Genomic DNA, 27866 nt, shown 5'->3' with positions numbered 1-27866 from the left:
AGAAGCAGGCTAACCAAAGAAAAGCATGGCTTTTGAATTTTAATGCACAATATGTCAGGTGAGTTGTACAAACAGCCAGAATGTATTTTTTGTAATAACAAATGAAGTAAATGCTAATGTGCGCTAAGCAATTTCACACAACTGACCTAAATTAGGAGCTTTACAACACACTACAAGATTACAATATTTTTTGTCTGCAGTATGTAGAGTATTATTTATTTCAATAACCATAGATCATGGCACCTTATGCGAATAGATAAGCCTTTTTCATGTAAAACCAATACAACAAAGATAGCCAACTCAAAGTGAAATAACAAACGGCTGATATTATGACAGGCAAAATACACTGAAAATAGTGCGGACCGAAAAGTCTACATATAATGCCATTTATATCCAGCAGACACAATGCTGTGAGAAATGGCAATGCAGACTGTGAACTTTTTTTGTTAGTTTTTTACAAACACAGAACTCCTTAAGCCTAAAAATTAACGCAAGACGTATCAGTTTTAGGTGGAACACCTATTTGTCCCCACTCGTTCCTGCCTGTAATATTGCTGGAATAAACACACAGATTTTCATAGGACGAGAATTTCCTGGGTTGTCAATTATTGGGGCAGTGATATTAATGCGCAAACTTAAAACGACAATCACTAAAAATAGCCCACTCAGACAGCAAAATTAAAAAGTGCTGCGTGCCCTTGACTCCCCCAAATCTCTTTACTGAGGCAGGTTGACAACTTGCACCAGACATAAATAATGCGTATAATGTTACTGAGTCTCTTTTCAAGTATGACCGTGATTTTATATGAGCCCATGGAAGTTTACGAGCGTAGCAGGATCGCCTTCCTTGTTCAGGAAAGGCTTAGACCGAATGTCTGTGTGTTATTTAAAGGCACAACAAATGTCGTTTTTTGAGGAGTTCCTCAAAACCAACAAAACTTACATATTTAGCTAATGATACAGGTTAGCTAATAACCTTGTTTCAAGGGTACTGAGCCAGAATCTTGTTAGCTTGTACTCAAAAAGATAGCTAGCAAAACATTTACTAATGGCATCACGGGCAACTTCTATTCTTTGTGGATCGAGTCCTCGTGATTTCTCAAATTTCGCCTCCTACTGAATGTCTTTTGGCACAAGTCACATTGGAAGGGCTTTTCACCCTTATGGGTTCTAACATGACTCACAAGTTGTGAGTGTTCTGTAAATGCCATGGGGCAGAGCTGGCACTGAAATGGTTTTTCACCTGTGTGGGTCCGGATATGTGCCACCAGGTGACTGCTCGATGAAAAGCTGCGACCACAACGGTCACAATGATAAGGACGTTCCCCAGTGTGAGTGCGCAGGTGTACTACCAGGACTTTCTTCAATGCAAATCTGGTACCACAGTAGTCACAATGGTATGGGCGGTCGCCAGTATGCACACTCAGATGCTTCGCTAGGTCGGACCTGCATTTGAATCCCTTGTTGCAGTGGGTGCACTCGAGCAGGTTCTTTCCTGTGGGTTTGCTCTGGTGGTTACTTATGCCAGGAGGAGTAGGTGCATTGCAGTGGCTGAGAGGGTGCATTTGATGGGGAGAATCTTGGTCAGAAGATGCAGAGTGTCCTCTCTGCGTGGCAACTGAACCTGCATTTTAAAAGTAGAATACTTTCAGTAAAATACAAGAGCCAACACTCTAGAGTTCTCTAGGAGATAAGGATACAAGATGAATGTGGTGGACACACTCATCAACAGCTATGGATGTTTACAAAAAGTTTTATACAGTAGATTAGCCTTAAGAATTCAGGCCAAAATCAAGACATCCCTACAGTGAATTCTGCACGCAGTTGAAGAGAGCATTTAGGCTGCTATAAATATCATCATTGCCAACAAAATAGGGCAGTCATTGTAATCCATGCAGTCACTGCCTTTCACCCTTGCAATTGCATTACTGGCATCATGACACTGTCTCAAACCCATCCAAGTGAGCTAGATAACTAAACGAGTGGCAGTCAGCTATGCTTAGCACACCACTATTTTTATCCTTCAGTTACTCCTCAAAGTGTCTGAGAGGAGAAGGCTAAAGGCAAAATTCTGAAGAGACCATGGCCCCTGTACAAGTCTTCACATCAGTGAACAGAATTCACAAGGGTGTCAGTTGGTAAGCAGTTCATCTAACACAAAATACCGCCCAGAATATCGAAGGCAAATACCACTGTCATTCACTGCAGTTTGGTGAAATAAATCTTCCATATCCCTCTAGTGATCTTTGAAAGTCAACTTTCACGAGGAACTTATCGAGAAAAACTGCAAATTTAACCTGGCAAGTTTTTGGACTTCAGGTACATAATTTGTGCAGTCCCTGATGAAAGACTTCATGTGAAAGCCACATTATATCCACTAAGACATGACTACACATGCCACAGCTCATTTCGTGTTACGTGCATGAGACAATGAATATGGAATACAATCTCGTACAATAGCTGTGCCAAGTTGTGCAAACCGAGTAGAGAGCTTAAAAAAAGCGACTTCCAAAGCAAACATTCCTGACTTCTAATTCCATGTGCAGAGGAGTACTTGACATACGCTCACAAGAAACTGACTGGCTACAAATTCAGATATTGGATTAAAGTCAACAGCCACTTTACTGACTTGTTTGCTTGCACAATCACTGGCTTCATGAGAAGAACAGTACTAGTCTGCCTTATCAGGCTATGAACTGATGAGTGTCAGTTATGGAATTAATGACACAACACACTGGCATAGCACCATCATGAATCTAAATCCATATATAATGAATTAGATGTTCAAAACAGTATTCAGTATTTTGTGAAAACTAAGAATAGTTTGTACATCAAAGTACACACCATGCAGCCAAATATCTCCTATTAAAAACGCCACAAAATAGAATGGAAGATGTCAGAGTGGGGATAAATGCACATAGCAACGACTAGTTTTGATAGAGTCAGTAACGCTATGTGCGTGAAGAAAGAAGGGCAGCCATTTGTGATAAACCACAAGCAATCTCAGTGTTCTCTTCAGCAATGGCAAAGAAAATTGTTTCAAACCAGTGAACAGCTGCAAACAAAATAACGTGTAGAATTCCCCACACAATACTGACCGCACAAGTTTTGCAGAGATGCAGTCTTTACAAAGCCCACAAGGACAAAGCAGGAGTGCAAAGTGGTGGAGTCACATAGAATGACGTAAGCAAAGAATTTGCAAAGATTTGTGACTGTACAGCACAATAATCAAGACAATATTTGATGTCTCAAACCCAGAGGCGCCAAAAGAATAATTATTTCAACGCATGCAATTTTCATTTTTGATATTTCTGCATTGAGTGAAAAAGACAGAACGAAACATTATATGGCACAAATGAATCAAACTGCAGGCTTAAGCGAACCAAACCTTGTCTAGCATAACTGCATTTTGAACTCTCTGATATAAGACGTGACACGTTTCACAATGGCAATCAAGTGATTTTGCTTTGAAACACCCAATGGGGTCTGATTCACCAAATTTAGCACGTAAACTGAAGCCGTCATATTCTCCTATTTTTAATTCAGCATAAAGATTTGGAACCAATGAGCTTCCTTTAGCAAACAGTGAGCTCCAGCTGCTTAGTTTTTTTCTATTCTTTAAGTCACAAAGTCACATGGAACGTCCAACTGACACCGGCACAGACTTCCTTGCAGCAATGTGCAACATTTCCCGAAAGTTGACTGCCCTGAAACACACGACAAATTGATCCATTCTCCTCTGGAATGCCCTTCCCAGCCATTCAGACCCCTCGCCTCCCTTTCCCCCTCATTCTTGGCTTGTCATGGATCACTGCAAGACCAGCTGGCCCTTGTGCGCCAGGCCTACTCCTTTCTTGGCACTTGATATTGAGTGACCAAATAATGTGATTCTAACACTACTGCTACTACTAAGTGCACTTCTTAAGAGTAAACCAGTCGGAGGGTCTGCTTGATTGCTGTGCGCATCATGTGCTCTGTATGTCCCACAACTGAGATGGGAACCTTGCTGAGAACTCAATGAAAACTGTTCAACCAATCTGGACCAATGGTTTGTGCTCCATGACTCACGAGCCAAGAATAAAAAACCTGGTGCCACCTCAGCATCAGTAACACTGAAGACATCACTATGCAGCCATCCGTTATTCCCTCTCTTTTCCAAAACCTGTTGTCATTCCTGTGGAAAGAACTATATTGCTTACGAAACAAGTTCAATAAACAAGATTTCTGCTTTCAGGGTGATGCCTATTTCCCTTATTATTTAGATCCCTTTGATTCAGACAATTTATTCCACTTTGTGCATAGACACAATGCACTGAGATCACTGCACATGCAATCTTGTAGGCTATGAGCATGAAGCAATGGAGTCATGGAAGGCATGGTATTGAAGGTTTCTTCCTCTGGAACCTGGTATGCATTGGCTTTTCAAAATTGGCCTGCAAAACAATGAAGAACACAGGAGAGAAACTATAAAAACAAACTTATCCCACAAGCAGCAGTGCTTGTGTGCTATTATATAAATGACAATGCACAAAGGAGCACTGAGAATTCACAAAAACGATATCTGACAGCATATTCTGTCATTTTCTTTTGCAGGCACAAAATGTGAAAGGATCCGGACAGAAAAAAAAAGAAGTGCAAGTGGCATTGTGCAGTTAAATATGAGAACGAACTTTGGAACTGATGTTTTCTAACATGCTAAAATACAATGTCAACAGTGGTACTTTTAGCACAGCTGAACTTGATAGTTCTCGTGGCAAAGCCAGATGGATTCTCCTGCACCTAACTTAGCCCATGCAAAGAAATGAAGGCAAGTTTCAGCATATGCTGGCAGCACTAGGTTGCTTTCAAAGGTTCTTCCTCAGGCATGCGCTACTCTTTGTCGTCGTAATACTGGTCCTCATGCCTGCAAATTGAAACAAAGCACAGTAACCTAAGCAGGAGACTCCAAAAACTCAACAACATTGTTTGTATGCTTTGTGTGACACATATTATGCAGCAGGCACTTGCATGCTTAAAAAGCATCACATTATGTTTCTGGCTTAATGCGTGTGCAATACCCGGCACTACTACTGGGTATGTGAATTTACAGGCTTCCAACCGTAAGACAACTAAAAAGTAAGGTCTGGAAGCAGTTTGAAAGGTTCATTCCCGGCAGCTTGTAATCACAGGCCTACACTGGTCTGGAAAGTCAAGCAGAGCAAAGATAGAAAAAAGGAAAAAAACCCAAATGCCACTAGTGGAAGTGCCTATGTGTTCTGTACATTTAAAAAGCATAAATTGGCATCCCAGTGTTGATTTTGAGAGTAGATTAGTTAACTTCAACAGCCATGAGTAATGACGGTTATTTGTGGAGCAGAGGTGCTTATAAGATACAGATATGCATTGGTTACAATGGAAAAATTTTCTCACTGGAGAAGGAATACATTTTATCATAATGTAAAAAGGGTCACAGGTAGGAGGACTTCTATGCCTGAAAGGCTGTTAAAATGCCGCTACCAAGCTGCATAAGCTGCCAGAGTGGACCCAGAATTGCGTGGCACATACCGCAACAGTTGCCTTTTCATGCCTGTCATAGTAAAGCTGCCCGATTGTATTGAACACCGCAGCGAACTGACTCCTTCATGATCCCAAGAAAATGTATATACCTGAGAATAAATAAACGCGGAATCTGTTTTGCCAGCACCCAAGAAGATCATTGGGCCAATATTTTCCCCAGGACATGCAGCTGATTGAGTACTTGGGGGATGTGAGAACCATTTGATTTCCTTAGCCCTGTATTTGTGGAACCCCTGTTTATTGCAGGATCAGCAGATTATCTCGGCTGAGAAAAAAAACTCAATCAAGCAGCCAAAAGTAAAGGCAACGAACAGAACTCAAATCCAACCAAAGACAGTCCCAAAAAACTCCGAAGTAGTCCACAGCAGTATATAGGCACTGCCAAATCTAGACCTCTCGTTTTCTTGTCACAAATTACCTAGAAGGATTCTGATGTGCCTAACTGAGCATAAAGACATCAGAAATTCAGAGCATCAGACACACAAATTTGAAACGATATAAGCCTGAGGATATTATCTGCGTAGTTTGGCAGCAGTTGTCCAAGCAGGTTGTTCTTCTATCATCTAGCAGACCGTCTCCGGCTAATGTTTGATTTGTCTGGAAGATACCACATAGAAAAGCAGAATGTGCACAAGGGAAAGTGTCAGTTACACAAAGCAGGGTTGAAACAGCAGTCACTTGTGCATGTGTAAGGCAGAGAATATTTAGTGTGATCAAGAGGCACCGCGGCCCCTTAATGTGTCAGCAGCAGCCATCAAAGTGCAAAAATACATTTAATCTTGCGATAAACCCACGCCAGCAGAGAGACATAAGAGAATCGTGGTGTGATGCATTTAGGGAACGCTGATGTGATTTTAGACCCAGACACCTGGCTAAGGTAAAACTCAGATCCACCACATCAAGGAAGTGCCACGAGCCAGCAGAGTCTACCCTAAATTGCACATCAGACATGTTGCAGGTGTTGCCTATTCTATCAGCACAACATGCATTATGGATTTCAAAGCAAAGTTATCTATGTGGATGTCATTCAGACAAATTCAGAGCGACAGTCAATAATATGCAGTCATAATATAATATGCAGCTCGTAACCCAGCAGCAAAGTGCCGTTACCTGCACTCTGTTATGCACAGAATTGCTTCCATCACTAAGCCTACAAGGTGAAAAAAACTTTCACTGTATTGCTACTGAAAAAAAACTGGAGAGGGCACTTTGGCCTCGCTTTAAGGGTAGCAGGCAACAGGGTTATGGTGTTAATAGGCATATCTCCTTCAGGCGCCAATTAAATCTACTGAAAAGAAAAATCTTTTTTCCATAAATCATGATCAGTAGACCAAATAAAAGTGTTGTGCAAAAAATTACGGATACAGTCGAAACCCGTGATAACGAAATCTCATGAATACGAGATTCTCGCTGCAACGAAATATTTCCAGATCACCGGCAAATGCCCATAATGGCCAATGTATTTCATACCTCTCAGTAATGAAACATTTTCATACCGCAATCCCACGATAACAAAATTTGCTGCAACACCGGTCCGCATACTGTCTCCTATATTATGAATAACAGCGTCAAAAAAGCACTCAAATTAAAGCAGTAACCGCATGAGGCGATATTCCTTCGCGATACATCGCGCGATGACGCCGCCAGCGCCCATCGCTGCCGCTGGTGCAAACCGTACAAAGCGACGGGACTTGGTGTCGGAGCGGCGCGTTTTCAGTGCTGCTCGATTGCGGCAGCTTCAGCGTTCAGTCATTTTGCGTTAACACATAGAACAACGCTCTTAAGGATTCATACAAGATAAAACACAATAAAAACACTGAAAAAATATATTTAGGTAACAATTTTATTTCTAGTCGACTACACAGTCACGTGACGGAGAAAAGCGTGCCCCAGAGACGCTGCGATAAGGCGCCAGGCGACATTCCGGCGACCTTGTGACTTATAGTGCATGTAGGACATATCTCATGGCACCCTTCATTTTTGAACTTCATTATTGAGCCTTTCATTAAATTCTTGCATAGCTGCCATGGTGAGGGATGCGTCAGCTGTTGCTCCGCTAAAAAAAAAAAAATCGCCTTTCGCGTGCAAAAAACGGATCGGAAAATATGCACCCGCAAGGCCTACCATCATTAGCTAGTCTCGCACGGCACTTCCAGGCAATGGGCGAAATTTTCTGAAAACCCAGAAACTGGGAGACACGATGAACGACAATGCTTCGCCGGCCTTCAGTCCATCGCGCGGCTTGTCGCTGCGAATTGTCACCTCATGCGGTTAGCGCTTAAGAGTACTCTGCCACAACACACTTGCGTGGCTGGAGCGATCGTGTTGGTGCCTGGCAATCTTGAAGCCAGGTAAACTTTAGCCACCTTTAGCCGGCACAGCGCGTGCCCTCTGTGATCGGCTCCGCGGGGTGGTGCTTGTGGAGGCCACGCCTGGACACGCTCAGGGCATGGCCTCCGAAACGTTGGAGTGATCTCGGAGGCTATGTTCAGGGGAGGCAGCCTTGCAGCGACACCATCAGGGGGCGACACTAGACTGATCATCGGCGCTGCATTTTTAGGCCTGCAAAGCGGTGCACGCGCGTTCGTTGTGTGTGTGTGTGGTGGTGCCGGTATGTGTGTGTGTGTGAGCTGCAGTCGGCTCGTTTGCGTTTCAAAAGATGTCTCCGCCAGCCAAAAAATGAAGATTTTTGTCGCTGCAAGAGAAGGCTGCCATCATTGCCCAAGTAGAAAAAGGCATGGAAAAATGGATATCGCCGACGAGTATAGGATTGCGTGCAGCTCTCTGTCTACAATTTTGAAAAGTAAGGCAGCCATTTTCAGTGCACTTGAGAATAGTGCTCGAGCACAGCACAAAACAGTGACGGCTGTGGCGTTCTCGGACGTCGACAAGGCGGTCTTTGCCTGGTTTTGTGAACAGCACGCAAATAAAGTGCCTCTGTCTGGCAAAGTTCTGTAACAGAAGGCTCTGAGCTTTGCTTGCATGCTCGGGCATGAAAAATTCATAGCAAGCGCTGGCTGGCTGAGCCGATTTAAAGCCCGCGACGATACTGTGGCCAAAGCGATTTCGGGTGAAGCAGCAGGAGTGGACCGGGTGGTAATGTCGACGTGGCAGCTGACTGCCGAAGAAATCCTGGGGCAATACGAACCCACAGACGTCTACAATGCAGACGAAACGGGTTTATTGTATCAAATGCTGCCTTCGAAGACCCTGGACGTGAAAGGGCCAAAATGACACGGTGGGAAGCACAGCAAGCAGACAGTATTGTTGTGCTCTAATATAGACGGCACTGACAAACGGCCGCTTCTTGTCACTGGCCGGAGCAAAAAGCACCGCTGCTTCAAGGGGATGCTGCCTGTCCAGTACACCTCAAACTGGAATTCTTGGATGACCTGTTCAATATTTTCCAGCTGGCTTGAGGCCTTTGATGCCGACATGAGAAAGGCAGGCAGGTCGGTGAGTCTTTTTTAGACAGCTGTACCACCCATCACGTTAATATGGAGCTCTCAGACATGCGCATGTTTTTTTTTTTCACACCTGGGTGCAGTTCTTGTTGTGCAGCCGCCCGAACAAGGCATCATACGAAGTGTGAAGTGCGCCTACAAAGAGAACCTAATTCAACGTCTCATACTTAATCTCCATCTCAAGCGTCCCACCGAAGTGGCCTTGTTCATGGCTCTTGAGATGCTGGCTGCTGCATGAGTTGCAACACCTCCGGTCGTGATTGAGCACTGTTTCAAGCACGCGGGCTTCACCTCCACCCAGCAGACATCACGCGCGCGACTCCGATTCAGAGTCACCAAATGAAGACATGCATGAAGAATCACTTCACAATGACTGTGCTGCCAGCGCGCAGGGCTGAAAACGCTGGCCAACGCATGGGGTGCGCTTTGTGTCATTGACAACTACGTTGTTCCAGATAGCCACAGTGTCGATCATTTCATCTGCACTGATGACGATGTAGTTGTTCATGAAGAATTGACCGACGATGCTATCACCAGCGGTGTGTGCGAAACCGACGACACCGAGGACCAAGGTCCAAAACATGAAGAGAAGGTAAGCCCGAGGAATGTGTTGGACGGCTTCGACACGATCCGACTGTTTTTAGGCACACACGATGACGACATGGCAATGCATCACTTCTTGCAATGTGAAAGTAGAACTATGAAGTAGCTGCAAGGCAAGGCTCGGCAAACCAAGCTAACCGACTTTTGGCAATAAATTTTCTTTTTGCGGGCTGTTTTCTACCTTTTCTGTTTCATTTTCGCGGCTTTGAATTTCTCGCGAAAGCGAATTTTTTTGCTGTCCCCGGCAATTTTGTTACTGCGGGTTTTGACTGTATTCATAACTGAGCATATTTTATTCGCGTCCCCATATGTGGGCATGGCACCTCCAAGCTGCTACATGAACGTAAACAGTGCAACTTTTTCTTGCTTTTATTAAGTTATCTTTAGACATGAATAAATGTTTAGCTGCGAGAATATACGCTTCAGATAATTATTCTCCAGTTCATGACCTATGAAACAGATAAAAAGCTGTTCTGTGATGAAAGGCAGAGAAAATTACGGCATTTCCTGCACCAAACGTGGCTTTTAGATGTGCAGCCTTCATATCAGCACTGTTGTACAACTAACATGTTCACAAGCTGGGGCCAATTTCCATCACAGGCAGTGCTTAAAGTCTGAATCCATCGAAGGGGTCTCGAGTGATCTGAGCATAGGTCGAGAGGGAGGGGTAGAAAAGAGCTTGCAGCCTGTTTGAAACATGGTTTCTACAGAGGTGAAATCATTTTTATATGTCGTTGTTTGCTCAACTTATGTCAGAGACCTGAAACAAGCTAAAGGTAAAGTTCCAAGACTGAGTCCATTAAAAAAAATGCATTTAACATTGAAATCAATTGTGCAGCCCCCTTTTGAAATAGTCTCCAGTGCAGTCTATACATAGCTTCCAATGCTTCTTGAGGTCTTGGAAACAACTAGAAAACGCTTCTTTTGGCAGGGCTGTCAGCCCTGCCAAAAGAAGCGTCGTGGTGTCTTGAATAGCTTTTACGCTCCCCATCTAGCGACCTGTTAGGGCTCTCTTCACACGAGGAAACAGGAAAAAATCGCATGGGGAGAGGTCAGGCGAATATGGTAAATGGGGAAGCAGAGTAATGCTGTGCTTGGCGAGAAATTTTGTCAAGCTGAGAGCAGTGTGCGGCCTTGCGTTATCGTGCAGAAGGCTCCATTGCACAGATGCCCAGAAGTCAGGGTGAGGGCGTCGCAGTGCATCACGCATGTGCTGGAGCAGGCAGATATAAAACTCCTGATTCCCCGTCTGCCCTTGTGGGACGAACTCGTGGTGTATGACACCTCTGGGATCGAAAAAAACTATCAGCATCGTCTTTGTTTTGGTCTTCTGTCGCCGCACCTTTCTCGACGCTAGAGAGCTTCTGGACTGCCATTCGGCGCTCTACCTCTATTTGAGAATCGCATTGAAACCATCATGTTTCGTCTTCAGCATTGATGCTAGCGACGAATGCAGCATCCGTTTCTGCCTCGGAGAGCAAATCAGCACTCACTGATGCCCGCGTGTCCTTCTGGTACTGTGTGAGGGACTGCGGCACAAGTCTGGCATTCAACTTTAATTTCCCCAAGTTTTCATGCAAAATTTGGTGGCATGTCGTCTTACTAATGTCGAGAGCATCTGATAGCATGCGGACTGTAATGGTGCGGTCTTGCTGTACAATTTCCTTGAACCGAGCCACGTTTTCATTCCGTGAGGTTGAAGGGCGCCCCTGCCTTGTGCCGTCTGCCACCGACGTTCTCCCCAATATGAACCTCTTGTGACACTTGAAAACTTGCGCCCGCGATAATGCCTCTTTGCCATAAGCGTCACGAAGGAGCTCATACGTCTGTCTGGGTAGCTGTCTTGCCAGGCTTTACACAGAATTTCATGTTTACATGCTGTTCTAGGTGGACGTCCATCTCTCCACATTCACTCACTCTTGAATGCACAGACGACTAGTGACAGCGTATTTTTCTACATGTAGCGCCATCTAGCAGATGCCACAATAAACATAAATAGTTCAGGTTAGCCCAAAAAGATGGCGTTACACATATGCACCAACATTTGGTTTGGGGAATCATTTCTGGAGAAGAAAATAAATCAGTCTCGAAATTTTACAGACAAGCCGGGTTGTATCCCCACCCTCGACCAGTGTGTTGATCCTTGTTTTGTAACCTTAGAGCTCAGCGACCGGCTCTGAACTAAGTCATGATGTGAGGGTAGGTGTTCACCTTTTTCATCGCCACCCTTGTGTAGAGCTGCCACTTAGTATTTTTCTCCATCTCGGGTTTTATACGAAATGTTAATGATTCTTGCTAAAGACCACAGCAAAATTTTCAAAACGAGAAAGAGAAATGTTCGAATCACCACTTAAAAGAAGCATAAAAAAGTGCTTCTTGTTTCCGTTTCATGCAGTCTACATTCTAGCATAGGGGTCTAGATCCCTTTTCAATATTGGTAAGAAGCCTAAGTCCCTCCGAGACACCTCTCACTTTAAGCACTGATCATAGTGCGCTGTCTTTTTCGAAAAAGACAGCAGCTCAGCGTGGTGGCAGTTCTTTGTGACCATCTGCGGATCTTCATTGCTCAGTTGGCCGCGCTTCTTTGAAGGTTCTTCTCCATTGGCTATTTTCATGAACAACGCAACAGCACAGGAGTCATTCAAAGATATATTTGAAGAAGTGTAGTTTTCAACACCTGTAAGCAATAAGCCAATTTCCTACTGCACCTGCCCAAAAAAATGGCGCATAATGGGCAGAAAATGCCACTTTGATATTTTCGGCATTAAAGCACCATGTCGATGTTTATGGGCATGCCACTCCAAACGTCCACAGCAGTACTTTTCCTTCATCTATGGCAATGAAAATTGGTGTGCCATTTCTAGATGAACCTGTTGACACATTCCGAATGGTAAATTGCATCATTCACGACCACTTGAAAAGTTAACATGAAAAAATAAAAGCTATTCACTCGTCGCACCAAAAACCCCGTGATGCCTATCTTTATTCTTTTTTTACAAACACATTTCGCTGTGCCTGCAAGAGGTAGCGCCACAAACTTAGGAGGGAGGGTCAAAATGGTAAGAGCACGAATTTCGAAGGTGGAAATTCACTTTGTACAGTCGCCGACCAATTTTTCGGACTCGAAGGGACCCGAAAAATGGTCCGAATACTCGAACAGTCCGAAAAATCCATGAAGTACAAAAAAATCACGTTATTGAGATGAAATCGGCTTAAAAATGTCAGATTTTACCTTGCGGAAAATTTCTCTTGCTGGCGACGATTTGCACCTGTATGTGCGCCAACGTTGTGCTTTCACTGTACACGCTAAACAAGGTCACCACATTTAGTTGGAATACTTCCCACGCTTCTTTGACGGACCCGGCGGGGCCATGTTGTCCACAATCCGAGTGTGCACCACACCGCTCGCTAAACACACGCAAAGATAAGGAACTTTTCTTTCAACGCGGCGGAACTGCTGGACGCAATCACAAAACGGTGAACAGAAGTAACTTCGTGAAGACTGAGCGCCACTCGGTCAACGCGGTCAGAGAAACCCAAGTGGTGAAACGGCGAATGTATGAGACCAACCACGGTGGCTCAGTGGTTAGGACGCTCGTCTACAGATCCAGAATACCCGGGTTGGAACCCGGCCGCGGTGGCCGCGCTTCGATGAAGGCGAAACGCAAAGCAGCCCATGTGCTGTGCGATGTCAGTGCACGTTAAACTGGTAGAAATTATTCCGGAGCCCTCCATTATGGCACCTCTTCTCTCATTCCCTCCTTTATCCTTTCCCCATCGAGATGTGAGATAGGTCCTGCACAATTTCCTGCCCAAACAACCAATTTTCAACGTATTGGACAAGCGATAACTGCCCGCGACGTCGCCGACAAAAGCAAGTTGGTGGCAATGACAATCCGGCTGCCACCCGAAGTGTCAGAGATTGCAGGAACCTCTACTGGCAACAATGAGGTACCGAAAGTGTCAAGCCAAGCCAACTGCAGCATAAATCCACCTCAATCCAAGATGACGCCTTTTGCGTCAGTGAAAAGCCAATAAAATGGCCGAATTTGGCCCGCAGGCGACTGAAATTAGTCCGCAGAATCGAACTTTCGGACTTTTTAAGTCCGAAATATCCGTCGCAAATATGTATGCGCTTCTATGGGATGACTGACGGTGCCTCATCGAGGTCCGAAATATCCTACAAGTCCGAATTACCCGTCGGCTACTGTATACGAAAACATAAGCAGGCTTAAGTCGCGTCCACAAATGTCGACACAGTGTCTGAAGAGGATATACGTTGAATTCGTAATTCTCTACTTCACATTAAGCGCAATAAGGCTAAATGTGATTGAAGTGTTCTACCAATTCAATTTTCACTTTTTCGGTGTTCATTGGAGGTAGCTGTTCGGATAGCTATAACGGGTTAATGCCTATGTATGAGGAATTGGTCATTCTCTACTTTACATTCATAAATCCCTGGAAGTCCTCGTACTACTGGTGCAGTGGCGGAGCAGTGAAGCGAGGTGCCATGGCCCTGCTAAGGCAGGTGCAGCCATTGGTGCGACTTGGATTGCTTGGGTCTCTACCCGCGCAGCCTGCTCGTGTGTGTGTGCGGGTCTCTCCCTCCTATCCTGTGCTAATCTGTGCAAAGTTTTCCTGCATATGTCGCTACACCAACTGGTCCAACATTCTACCCTATAAAACTGCCAGCAGCATGCTGCAAGGTGTTTGTGTGGGTGCGTATGCGCACACACACACAAACAAGGCAAGTTGTCCACAAACCAGTGGGCAGGTCGTGGGCTACCAGTTAGCAGTCTGTCACAAAGCAGGCTTAAGACAAGCACACAATGGCTAAATGCGGAGAATGCTCATTATAAGTGGTAACTTACAATGGACACCAGCACTGTTCAATATAGCAGGTAGCTCTGCATTTTAAAGTAAACCATTTAGTGCAATCAAAGGGTAGCATGCATGTTTCATTCCTGGGTCGTGGCTATTAGGACGAGGAAAAGGATTTTAGAGTTGCACGTCATGTGAGCCTGCAGAGGGAGACGACCTCCATATACAAAAAATGCCTAGTAATATGCAGTAACTAGTGGCTGTTTGTACCAGTTTTCTATGCAAGCTGCTGACTACAGCCATCGGGATATGGCTCACCAGCTTTAACAAGTCACCATAGTGCACCGTGAACGGTTTCAGATATACCATTGCATAATTCATAAAAGATCACATTTTCACGGCAAACTGAAAGAAAAAATTTGCAGTGGTTTACTTTGGTTATACCTGGAGTGGCGTGATAGCTACAGCTGGCCGAGTGCAACTTGCTCAGTTGACTTGCAAAGTCAGTCTTTCGCCGCACCGTTTCGCTGGGTGTTCCTCCTTCTTCCCACTTGACATGGCACATGCGCACAGTTGTGACAGCTCGGTTCCGGACCATGTGGCTGGTCACGTGACCAACCACGTAACAAACCATGTGATCTGCCACGGCGCCGAGCTGCCGGCAGCTGCTTCGCACCACGTGACCAGCCACGTGACAGCACAGCGACAGTGTGGCGGTGCAGCCACAGGGTGGCGGCGCCGCCACGCTGAAGGGTCTACCGTAATGTACCTAACGCTAGAATAACAGTTGCATTTGCTATGCAATTAAGGACACGCAAGAACGCGTACATGCGAGAGGAACGGCGAACAACGCGATCTCCACTAATCTGCCGTCTTTTGCTAAAGCACGCTACAAGAGAAATAAAGCCTGGAAAGCTCAGTAGCGACCGAGTCAGTGAAATGGTCACGGCTTAACACAGACACACTTAATGAATTTAGATAGGTTAAGGTCAGTTCCACCCTTCCAGCCTGTAATGAGTTTACTTGTTACACAGATGAACGTGTTGAAATAGCCAGCTTAAAAAAATAACTCTGGCAAGTTTCACCGAAGCAAGTTGGTCTGGAATACATTTTTGCAGCTTTCATTTTAGAGCTAAAGGCATGAATAAGCCTGAATGTCATAACTGTGTGGTGGTGCACAAAGCGGAACCACATTTTTACTGGCACACATGCAAAAGTGACATTCCCCCAGTCACTCGAAGTTCCCCATTCTCTGATGACATGGATTTCTTTTTGCGATGCATCGCCTCCTTCTCACAGACTAATAACACAGAAAAACAAATATGTAAAGCACCACACAGCTGAACTGGAACAACCAGTGACACAGGAATTTTGTGCCAATGTTGATGCAGCTTTTGTCATCATACAGTTTACGAGCATGGTTGGCGTGGGCATAATTAAATATAAATACACTATGAAGACGACGTGGACAACTTAAATTAACTATATCTTGTGAAGCAGCAAAGTTTCATCTGTGCGTAACGTATTGTTGATTCAAAACTCCCTGTGAATTGTGACCCTCCAACACGAGCGTGAATCTGAAATTCATGAACTGACATATATTGGGCCATTAATTAATACCATGAAAAGCAGTAAAACTTTCATAATTCGGATTTAAAGAGACCAGAAGAAATGCCCGAACTACCCAAAGTTTGAAGATCTGAAATGTAAAAGGCGCTTGTGTGCTGTGCGATGTCAGTACACGTTAATGATCCCCCAGGTGATCGAAATCGTTCCAAAGTCCTCCACTAAGGGGTTTACCCACCGTGGTGGCCTGAACAACTGAACCGAAGTCTTCGGGTGCGAACCCAATCGCGGCGGCCGCGTTTCCATTGAGGCGAAGTGCAAAAGGCACCTGTGTGCTGTGCGAGGTCAGTGCATGTCATAGATCCCCCAGGTGGTCGAAATTATTCCGGAGCCCTCCACTATGGGTTCACACGCCGCAGTGGTTAAGTGGTTAATGCACTGGGTGCCCCTCACCCCCAACCCCGTTGCAAAAAAAAAAATGAAAAATGCAGTGACGGCTTAAGAGGAGGCTCGATTGCCTAAACAGCAAACAGCCCGTGACGATCACACAATTTCAGCCTGCTGGAAGAACAATGCGAACCTAAACAAGGGGAACGCCCATTGGTATTGAAACGGTGAGACTGCTAGTGAAAATAAAAGGATATGGCCCGTGACAAGCCAGTTGGCATCCAAAAGCAGTGTAAGCAAGACACGCCTTCTCCTATGGACACGAGATATGCATGAATTACAATGCACCATGCAATAGGCAGGATTTTCACACTATTGCTTGCACTGTCAGAGATATGACCCTCCCCACCTCCGTATTCAGAAACCCCAAGCAAAAGTCTACAATTAGGCTTTCTTCAATATCTTAGTTTCCCCAAAGATGGCGCAGCTCAGGCTACAACAGTTGTGAAGATGACCGAACGATTACCATGGGCATGGGTGCTAAGCATGTATCACATTACGGATAAAAAAAATACAGGCTTTCACGTATTGGCTGTTAAAAGGGGGTGATTGGCCATCTCGTTTTCATCACATGCGATATGTAGGTAAGTCCACAAAAAGAATTTGACAGCAAGTCCATGCCTCGCCAGTGTTGTGGGCGTTCCCGAAAAAAAGTAACTAAATACGTTACTCGTTAGGCTAAGAAAAAAAGGAACGCGTTACCGCCCTACATTACCTACAAGAAAAGATAACACGTTATAGATACCATTACTGAAAAAAAGTACCGCATGTTACTTTGCCGTTGCTTCTTGGCCATTAATTTTAATTAATCTTTGCCTTAAGAACGATAACAATTTTATAAAGCTCACATTTCACATCGAAATGCTAGCCCAAAAAGATTTTACGCGAAATCCTGTGCAAAATATAGGGGGACTGCACAATGTGCGACAAACAGGAAAACGGGGGTTATCTTTTTTTAATTTACCGAGAAGAATATGATAGTTCGTTAACAGAGTGGATGTATGCAAGGGCATGTCTGTGTAAAAGGTCAGTTGTTGGGAGAACAAAAAATTAAATAATTTTCTCCAAAGCAACCAACAAACCTGCTGCACGTTGGTCAAATGATTGAGGAGAATCCCCCAAGGTGGAGTAGATTGTAATACGGAAACAATTAGTCACTGGCATCGACACAAGTGCAGCCTTACGGCTACAAAGGAAAGCTCTACAGCTTCTACAGATTCCTTGTAGTCAAGAAAACATTTTTTGGTAGAGCGACTGCTCCGAAGAAGCAGCGGTCCCAGGTTCAAACCCTGGACCAGAATGAATTTTTCTTTAACTGCAAGGTTTCTGAGGAGGCTGTATAGCTTTCCTTTGTAGCTGAAGGGTCCGCTTGGGAGGATGCCGAGGAGTAATTACTCCTTTATTACACCAAGTTGGTGTGCCACTGTTAAGGCAATGCCATCAGACAGAATGGCCTTGTGAAAAACAGCACTGAGAGCTGAAGAAAGCAATAGAAATTCTGTCCTTCCTGGATGCTAGGCACAATGATGTCTGTGCATGTTCGCAGTATAATAGTAAAAAAAAAAAGCAGCACCTTTTCGAAGAAGTAGGCTAACCAAAGAACTGCACTGCTTTTGAATTTTAATCGACAATATGCTAAGTGAGTTTTACGAACAGCCAGAATGTGTTCAACATTTTGTAATGGCAAATTCAGTAAATGCTCATGTGCACCAGGCAATTTCACACAACTGACCTGAATTAGGAACCTTACAATACACTACAAGATTACAATATTATTTGTCTGCAGATTGTAGAGCATTTTTTATTTCAATAACCATAGACCATGGCAGCTTATTATCATGAACACCTTACATGAATAGATGAGGCTTTTTCAAGGAGCACCAACACAACAAATATACCTGAATCAAAGTGAAATGATCACAAACAGCTGACATCCTGACAACCAAAACAGACTGAAAATGGTGAGGACCTAATAGTCTACAAATATTGCACCACTTTTATCAAGCAGCCATAATGCTCTAAGAAACAGCGATGAAGATGTTGAAATTTTTTGTTAGTTTTCGTTCCAGACAACACATAACTCTTGAAACCTGCAAACTAACACAAGATATGTCAATTTGAGGCTGAACACCTATTTGTACCCACTCGTTCCAGCCACTAACACTGTTTGAATAAACACACAAAGAGCTTCACAGGAGATTTTCCTGTGTTGTAAATTACAGGGGCAGTGATATACATGAGTGAATTTAAAATGAACGTCACTAAAAATAGCCCACTAAGACTGCAAGATTAAAAAGAAGTGCTGTGTGCCCTTTGACTCCCCCAAATCTTTCCACTGAGCCAGGCCAACAACTGGCACCCGCCATAAGTAATGCGTATAATGTTACTGAAAGTATATTTTCAACAAAGAGTGACGTCATCCCTGTATGCCATGATTTTATATCCACCCATGCAAGCTTACGAGCTTAGCAGGATTGCCTCCCTTGTTCACGGAAGACTTAGACCGACTGTCTGTGTGTGTTGCATAAAGGCACAATGTCGTTTTCTGACAAGCTCGTCAAATCGTTTTCTGTCAAGTTCCTCAAACCCAACAAAACTTACAAAAGTAGCTAATGATACAGATTAGCTAATAACCTCATTTTATAGAGTACTCAGCCAGAATCTTATCTTGTATTCAAAAGGATAGCTAGCAAAACATATTGACTAATGGCAGCACGGGCCACTGCTATTCTTTATCAAGTCCTTGTGATTTCTCAAATTCCGCCCCCTCTTGAATGTCTTTTGGCACAAGTCACATTGGAAGGGCTTTTCACCCTTATGGGTTTTAATATGACTCACAAGGCCTGAACGATTTGTAAAGGTCATGGGGCTGAGCTGGCGCTGATACGGCTTTTCACCCTTGTGGGTACGGACGTGCACCACCAGCTGACTCCTCACTGAAAAGCTGCTACCACAATAGTCGCAATGATAAGGACGTTTACCAGTGTGAGTATTGCAGGTGTGCTACCAGAGTACCCTTTTGTGCAAAGCTGCTACCGCAGTGGTCACATTAAGAAGGATGGTCAGCAGAGTGAGTGGACAGGTGGCGTTCCAGGAGGGGTTTTGAAGAAAAGTTCTTTCCACAGAGGTCACAAGAGTATGGGCTGACGTTAGTATGGATTTTGAGATGCTTCACTAGCCAGTATCTGTGTTTGAATACCTTGCTGCAGTGGGTGCATTCGTGCAGCTTCCTTGCTGTGGGTTTACCGTGGTGGTTACCTCTGCCAGGAGGAGTAGATTCCAAGGAGTGGCTGAGAGGGTGCATTTGATGGGGAGAATCTTGGCCAGGAAATGCACCGTGTCCAGTCTGCACAACCATAGAACCTGCATTTTAAAGGTAGAATATTTTCAATAAATTACAAGAACCAACAGTCCATAGTTCAGTTGGAGCTAGGGATAAAAAATGAATGTGGAGGACACACTCATCAAAAGCGCTGGATATTTTTCAAACGTCTCATTCAGTAAATTGGCCTTAAGAAGAATTCAGACACGTAGCAAGATGTCCCTACAGTGAATTCTGCATGCCGTTGAAGAGAACAGTTAGGCTGCTATAAATATCATCATTGCCAACAAAACCAGTCAGCCATTGTAATCCCTGCTAAATCATTGCTTTTTGCAATTGTAGTTGCATTACTGGCATCATGACACTGTCATAAGTCCATCCAAGTGAGCTTAACTAAATGAGTGGGAGTTAGTTATGCTTAGCACATCACTATTTCTATCTTTTATTTGCTCTTCAGATAGTGTCTTAGAGGAGGAGAAGGCTAAAGGCTAAAATTTTGACGAGACCATGGCCTCTGTGCAAGTTTTCGCATCAGTGAACAGAATTCACAAGGGTCGGTCAGTAGCTCGCACCACACAAAATACCTTCCAGAATATTGAAGTCAAATATCACCGGCATTCACCATAGTTCAGTGAAATAAATCTTCCATATCCTTCATAGCGAGCCTTGAAAGTCAACCTTCAAGAGGAACTTATAGAGAAAAACTGCAGAAGTTAACCTGGCAAGTTATTGGACTTAAGGTACATAATTTGTGCAGTCCATGAAAAACTGCATGTGAAAGCCAGATTATATTCACTAAGACACAAGGCTGCACATGCCACAGCTCGTTTCCTGTTACGTGGATGAGACTATGAATATGAAATACAATCACGTACAATAGCTGTGCCAGGTTGTGCAAATTTAAGAGGACGAGCTTAAAGAAAAGTGAGTTCCAAAGCAAACATTCCTGACTTCTAATTCCATGTGCAGTGGAGAGCTCCACTTACGCTCACAGGAAACTGATGATTGGCTACAAATTCAGACATATTGGATTCAAGGCAACAACCACTCTACTGACCAGTTCGCTTGCACAATTACTGGCATCATGGGAAGGACAGTACAAGTCTGCCTGTGCGGGCTTTCCAACTCAAGTGTCAGTTATGCAATTAATGACAACACACTGGCACAGCATCATCATGAATTGAAATGCATACATAATGAATAACAGATGTTCACAACAGTACTCAGTATTTTGTGAAAACTAAAGAGAGTTTGTACATCACAGTACACCCAATACAGCCAACTATCTCCTCTAATTAAAAATGCTGCAAAACAGAATGGAAGACGTCACAGTGAGGATGCACAGAGCAACGAATGCTGTTTTGGCAGTGCAGTAATGCTACGCTCATGAGGAAAGAAGGTCAGTCATTTGTGAGCAACCACAAGCAATCACAGCATTCTGTTCAGCAATGCCAAAAAAATTATTTTATCTTCTTTCACTCCCTCCTTTATCCCTTCCCTTACGGCGCGGTTCAGGTGTCCAACGATATGAGACAGATACTGCGCCATTTCCTTTCCACCAAAAAACCAATTATTATTATTAAACCAGAGAAGTTACAAATAAAAATTGGCCATGGTTTGGCTCTGGTCAAACCTGGAGTGACGCAAGAGCTACATCTGGCCGAGTGGAACTCGCTCAGTCGAATTGCAAAATCAGTTTTTCCAGCTCCATTTCACAAGGCATTCCATCTTCGTCCCTGGACCTGCACCTAGCCGGTGCCGTGCTGCCGGCAGCAACAGGTGCTCCGCACCCCGTGACCAGCCACAGGGTTAATTGGACAGACATGCAAGAGGTCTTTGCCCTGCAGTGGATGTAGTCAGGCTGATGATGATAATGCATATGCACCAGACAGTTTCAAAGGACATGAGCCTGAAGACCAATGCAGCTCAACACAGCCAAACGTAAAAGCAATGAAGAGGACTCATATCCAACCAAAGGCAGTATCCATAAATACCAAAGTGGTATGCAGCAGTAGACAGGCAGTGCCATAAATAAACATCTTGTTTTCTTGCCACAAACTACCCAAGAGGATTCTGGTGTGCCTAATTTAGCACAGAGTCATTAGAAATTCAGAGCACCAGACACACAGTTTCAAAGGATATGAGCCTGAAGATATTATCAGCGTAATTTTGCAGCAGTTGTCCATGCAGGTTACTCCTATATCATCTAGCAGACAGTCTCCGGCTGATATGTTGGATTTTCCTGCAGCATAACACACAGAAAAGCACATTGTGCACAAGAAAAAGTGTTATTTAAAAAAAGCAGGGTTTAATATAGCAGGCACTTGTGCGTGGGGAAGGCAGAGAATATTTTTAGTGCAATCCAGAGGCACCATGGCCCCTTAATGTCTCAGCAGCAGCCATCAAAATGAAAAAATACATTTATTCTTGCGATAAACCCACTTCAGCAGAGAGACGACTCCCATACATAGCAGACTGATGGTGTGATGCATCCAGGGAACGGTGATGTGATTTTATATAGAGACGCCTGGCTGAGGTAAAACTCAGGTACACCACCACAAGCAAGTGCCACGAACCAGCAGAGTACACCCTAAATTGCAGATCAAGCATGTTGCAGCTGTTGCCTAATCTATCAGCACAACACGCATTAGGCATGTCAAAGCAAAGCCATCCTTGTGTCACCTCCGAGACAAATTCAGAGTGACAATCGAAAATATGCAGCTCGTACCCCACCAGCAGAATGCCGCTACCTGCACTTGTTACGTACAGAAGTGCTCCCATGAGTAAGCCTACAAGCTGGAAGAAAAGTTTCACTGTATTGCTACTGGAAAAAAACTGGAGGGGACACTTCAGCCCAGCCTTAAGGGTAGGACTCAACAGGGTTACCGAGTTAATAGGCAAATATGCGGAATTGGTTATTCTCTACTTTACGTTCCGATGTACCAGGGAGTCGTCCTACCACTCATGGCGCAGCGGAGCTGCCTACGATGGGACTAGTGCGACTCAGGTTGCTCTTTCTGTGCCATATCTTGCCGACAACCATTCATTAGTTCAAATGCCACTTGCTTGGTGGAGAGTTTGCTCACAAATTAGTGGCCAGGTTGTGATGATGCGACAAGGTAACGTGACGAGCTAGGTGGCATACATCATTCGCTTTTTTTGTGAATTTTTGCTCACAGGGAACGGTTTCGACACCAGCGTTTATTCGAGACCCTTAATTTGGTTCTCTGCACCCACACACACACACACATGCACACACACAAACGCAAGAGGTTTTTTACCATGCCACACCTAACTGGCAGCTTACAATGAGACCCTGTGCTTTTGCACAAAAATTTTAACTTCCATCCCACATGACTATGTCTCTCACTATGGCCTAATGGTTGCCGTCGTGATACAAGGAAATCTAGTTTGCAGGTCAGGAACAGATGTCCTGCATTGTCCGCTTGAAGGTATGATTAAACACACAAATGGGGCAATACTGATGCATTACAACCAGTCAAAACAAATTCAATAGCGTATTTTCAATTGAGCAAGTGAGAAACACATGCACTGCCAAACATAAGATTCGCTGAACCAGAAAAAGAGCACCTCAGCAGTTATTTCAAGCTAAAGAACAACTGCACTGCAAAAACAACTCCTGCCTAACTTTAATAAATAGTATCTTCATGTAAAACTTCCAAGCACAAATATTATGGTGAATGACAGAAAAGAAAGCAGATATAAAATAATACAGACATAAACTGCTTAGAAACACCGAATATTTTGTCAACCTGAGGAGGTAGAGCCTAACTTGCAAGGACATAATGTAGATTGAAGCACGAAAAAGAACAAGCATAGCGGGTATAATCCCAACCAATAGGGATATAAAAGATGTGGCTCTTGGGATTTTTCCACCCGAAGGTGGAAAGAAATCAATGTGGGAATGGCTACTACAGCGACCCATAGCTGGAGGAGTGGGCCCGGGGAGACTCCCCTGATCTCCACTATGAAGTGGCACGGCGGGGTGGCATATGGCAATAGAATATGGGAAATATGGTTGGTGTTAACCGGTTTTTTCTCTCATTGCAGTCTTTTGTTTTCCCGCGTCTCCGTTATTTGCGCATTTCTTAACCGCCCAGCTTAAGTTATTCCTCCTTCCTTTTGTCATTCTGTTTATTCCTTTTCTCGTGTTCTCAAGCGCACTTCTCCACCCCCCCCCCCCCCCCCCTCCTTCACTTTTTTTATTTCAAACGAGAATCGAACGAGAAGGCGACCCGCAGGTCACCTTTGTAAGTGTGAACATCGCTGTTGTCGCCTAATGGGCCCATTCACTTCGCAGAGGTCGCGCGACCAGCAGTCGCCTGCGACTACACCGTAGGTCGACAACACCGATGTTCACACTTGCAAAGGCGAATTTCGGGTCGCCTTTTCGTTCGATTCTCGTTTGAAATGAGAACTCTTGGGAATGACGCCGTTCGCGCGCTTTCGAGAGTTTCGTCTGCTTCGGCCGCGTCTCCTGAACTCGCGCTTGGCCCTCGAAAGTGCTCTGGTCCCTGAGCGAAGAGGAAGATATACCGGCAATGTGCACCGCGGCCGTACAAGCGGCCGGCCAGCCAGCCTGGATGCCGGCCGCCAGCGTCAGAAAAATGCGCTAGTATGTTGTTTGTTCGCGTTCATACCATGCTCTGGTAAGTCAAAATTCAAAAATGAATCAGTTTTGAGGGTCGTTGGCCAATACCGAGTTGCTGGATACAAGCAAATTTCTTCTCATTGCCGCTTTGCTGCTGTTGCCCAAAGCGGCTCGATCGCCTGGCGTCTGCTTTCTCCGCTGCAGAAGGCGTCGCAGAAATCGAGCATATTTTTATATTATCATGAGACTGCGTTCACAATAAGGCCGTGGCGAAAGTAGCATCTCGGTTACAGCGCTGGTCAGTTCCGAAACACACTCAGCAGCGGCATCGATGTGAAACCGGCTAGGCTTTGCGACGACTACGGCAGCCAAGGAGCAGTAAGCGCAGTTCGTCGCTCGGCGCACCCGCGAGCGGTGTCGTTACCGAAAGCTCGGCTCGCTCGCTGATTGGTTCAGCGGTTTGCTACTCGCAATCGCGGGGCTGCAAAATCAAGCAGCGAGCGACTGGCCCGCGACTGTCGCTTTTCGACCAACGCGACCGTTTGGGACTGTCGCTTTTCGACCAAAACAGTCGCCCGACCTCTGCGACTCTCAAGTGTGAATGAGTTAGGGCTTATCGGTGTCTTAACTCACACTCACTCGCACTCACGTCCACTCACACTTACAGACTTGGGAGCGAGGCGATATGGGTGCACTCATGAGTGAGTGTGCCGTCCTATGCACCAACCTGCCTCCCGGCCGCACTGTTGCCGATGTTCTCACCAGCTGAAATCACTTTTCGCGTGAAAACAGCCCAGTACAGTTTCGTGGCTCTGACATCTTGCTCCATCACTGCGGAAAAATGAAGAACGCGCACTTAGCGAAGCGTGGTTTACACGTGAGCACACTCGCTGTCTCAACAACAATGAACCGACGCTGGAACCCGTCAGTGCCATAAAAAAAAAAAAGGAAGCAAGCAAATAGGGTGCCCCCATGAGTGAAAAGCGTTTGCGGGTAGGTAAGCTGAAAACGCTGATTGGTCCCAAAACTTGACGGATTCATAATGCAGGAGCGCCGCACTTGCGTAACCATTCATCAGTGGACAACTTGTTTTTGCACAATAACTTAGCATAACAATTCTGTGCGCGCGCTGCATTTGTATATATTCACGATTTTGTCATATGGAATGCAAGAGTTCAACATTAAAAGGTCATTTAAATAAACTGATTTTCCTTATATTGTTTCTTTTTGTGTCGGCGTCGCCAGCGTCGCTTTGTTGCAGGTCGGTCCGGGCGGTCCGGGCCCGGACCCTAACCCGGCCTAAGTCCGAGCCGGGCCGGCGAACTCGGGCTTCCTTAGCGTAGGGCCGGGCCGGGCGCGTGCTCAGAATTGTGGCCCAGACTCCCTCAAAACGCTATTGCAGCCGCAGGGCAGTGCGTACACCCGTGAGCGAACCTTGAACAGCCTCTGTGCATTCCTCGAACAGACGGGCTTGACATCCAGTCTGTTCCCCGCCAGGTAGTAACACGCGGTGAAAACTCCGCTAGTGCTCCCTTGGACGATTAACAACTGGATTCCCCACTCTAGTTGTAGTCAACGTAGTGCTGTGCACGTTTTTATTGCTGCATCATGAACTAACCTCGCGCACAACCTGTGCGTATCTTTTTGTAGAAATAATTTGTGTATACTACCTCTCCTCCTGTCCCTCACCTCTTTCATTTAATTTCTCCATCCTGCCTGCTACCCTTTATTTCCGCTTCAGTATCGATCACTGATCTCCACTAGTGGCATCGATGGCAGATGCCGGCGTTAGCAAAAATCTTTTCCATCTTTTTTATTATTTAATAAAACCACCACTACTACTACTACTACCAATCCATCGAGCGGGATATGGAAACCAACAATGCCGAAATTCCGTCTTGCTTTCGATCGCGCCTGGAAGGTCGCAAATGACAGACACTTTCCAATAAACTATACTTTGTGCACAGATCAAACTTTTCTGTCTCATTAATACTTATTTGAAGTTGTATACATGGTCCTGATGATGTTTTTTTTTCCTTATTTGAACGTGCCTACAACCATGTACGAAAGATGTATGGTAGCGCAAGGTGCATCGCGGGCGACATCAACGATCACAGATTTCGTCTGTTTTGTGTATAGTGAACTAGAATACATTCTAGTGGCGCGACCGGTGGCTGCTGGGGCCAGCTCGGCTGAAGCGAGTTGACACTGACGGCCGCCAGGGGCGCCGCTGCGCCTTTTCCTAGCCTCCGGCGCGCGCGTTGGCAGCACATGGCAATGCGGTGTGTGATTTAGCTCGCTTCGCGCGCGCGCTGTCACGCAGTTAATTTTACTTTAGCGTTCGTATCTTGCTGTTAAGTAGAGATAGCAGTGAGCAGGAACTATGTAGCATCTGTGTCAGGGAATTTAACGAAGTTATGGCGAAAAGAAGAACTGATTCCCACTGTTTTGCGCCAGGCTGCCGCACCGGCTACCCGGGCGCGCCTAAAGCATCGTTGTTTGCCGCACCAAGAGACGACGAGTTGCGAGGGAAGTGGGAGCGGAACATGCGAAGGGACGACAAGAGCCTCATGGAACTATCAGCAGTGTGTGAGCACCATTTTGAAGCCCACCTCATATTGCGCGACTACGTTCACGTAATCGACGGCGTTGAAGTGCGTATACCCCGCCGCGGTGGCTCAGTGGTTATGGCGCTCGACTACTGATCCGGAGTTCCCGGGTTCGAACCCGACCGCGGCGGCTGCGTTTTTATGGAGGAAAAACGCTAAGGCGCCCGTGTGCTGTGCGATGTCAGTGCACGTTAAAGATCCCCAGGTGGTCGAAATTATTCCGGAGCCCTCCACTACGGCGCCCCTTTCTTCCTTTCTTCTTTCACTCCCTCCTTTATCCCTTCCCTTACGGCGCGGTTCAGGTGTCCAACGATATATATGAGACAGATACTGCGCCATTCCCTTTCCTCAAAAACCAACTATATATATGAAGTGCGTATACCCAGAGGCAAGCCGTCGTTAGCTTGAATGTAGATGCTGGTGAGCAGGACATTTGCACTGGGAGGGAGAAACTCATTGACAGATTTCTCGATGCCGGAAACTTGGATGCAGCCGACGCCCTGCTCACAAAAGCTGTGCCTGACCATTCTTCCATTGTTGTGGCATCAAGCGACTGCAGGCTAACCTTTTACATTGCTGGTTACGTCGCGCGAAAATGCGTTCTAAAAACGGGTTGTGAAAGGTGTCTTAACCTTCTTTTGCTCACCAAGGAGGCAGCGGACAATTTAAACATGGCCGAGCTTGTCCGTTTAAAGGACAATGGTGGGTTACTTTACCCTTCAAGCAAGTTGTTTAAATTTGTGGCTGACCTCGAAGAGTCATTCACAACCTGCTTTAGCCTTTCAGAGCTGCACTCTGAAAGTGTGCTTGATGTTTTGGACCTTGCTAAGCAAAAGCAGCAAACTAAGCTTGGATGCCCTGAGCAC

General features: G+C 45.2%; 1 protein-coding gene across 3 annotated transcripts; it reads right to left on the bottom strand.

Annotated features, from left to right (window-relative positions):
* Nucleotides 1-18: 18 nt before the first annotated feature.
* LOC144104021 (uncharacterized) lies at nucleotides 19-25380 on the bottom strand. 3 transcript variants are annotated; one of them, XM_077636803.1, is made up of 3 exons: nucleotides 25057-25366; nucleotides 19657-19820; nucleotides 19-1624 (listed from the first exon to the last, which is right to left on the bottom strand). In XM_077636803.1, exons 1-3 carry the CDS (start codon nucleotides 25088-25090, stop codon nucleotides 1520-1522), a joined length of 303 nt encoding a protein of 100 aa, XP_077492929.1. In that variant the 5' UTR covers nucleotides 25091-25366; the 3' UTR covers nucleotides 19-1519. The 3 variants fall into 3 exon arrangements, with proteins under 3 accessions (XP_077492929.1, XP_077492930.1, XP_077492928.1); XM_077636804.1 differs by lacking the exon at nucleotides 19-1624 and adding an exon at nucleotides 3099-4433 and having other exon boundaries at nucleotides 25057-25380; XM_077636802.1 differs by lacking the exon at nucleotides 19-1624 and adding an exon at nucleotides 3099-4433 and having other exon boundaries at nucleotides 25119-25380.
* Nucleotides 25381-27866: the final 2486 nt, after the last annotated feature.

Source organism: Amblyomma americanum, chromosome 9 (assembly GCF_052857255.1).
Source record: "Amblyomma americanum isolate KBUSLIRL-KWMA chromosome 9, ASM5285725v1, whole genome shotgun sequence".
NCBI classification, from domain to species: Eukaryota; Metazoa; Arthropoda; class Arachnida; order Ixodida; family Ixodidae; genus Amblyomma; species Amblyomma americanum.
The sequence above is the reverse complement of the archived record's forward strand: the minus strand, read 5'-3'. Positions and strand labels throughout refer to the sequence as shown.

Excerpts from the sequence above, each read along its gene's own strand:
- LOC144104021 (XM_077636802.1), bottom strand. The coding sequence starts at position 25,220 with ATGGAGCAAGATGTCAGAGCCACGAAACTGTACTGGGCTGTTTTCACG. Across the intron at positions 19,821-25,118 it reads ACAGTGCGGCCGGGAGGCAG|GTTCTATGGTTGTGCAGACT; the intron begins GTTGGTGCATAG and ends TTTAAAATGCAG. Across the intron at positions 4,434-19,656 it reads AATGCACCCACTGCAGCAAG|GCCAATTTTGAAAAGCCAAT; the intron begins GTATTCAAACAC and ends ATTGTTTTGCAG.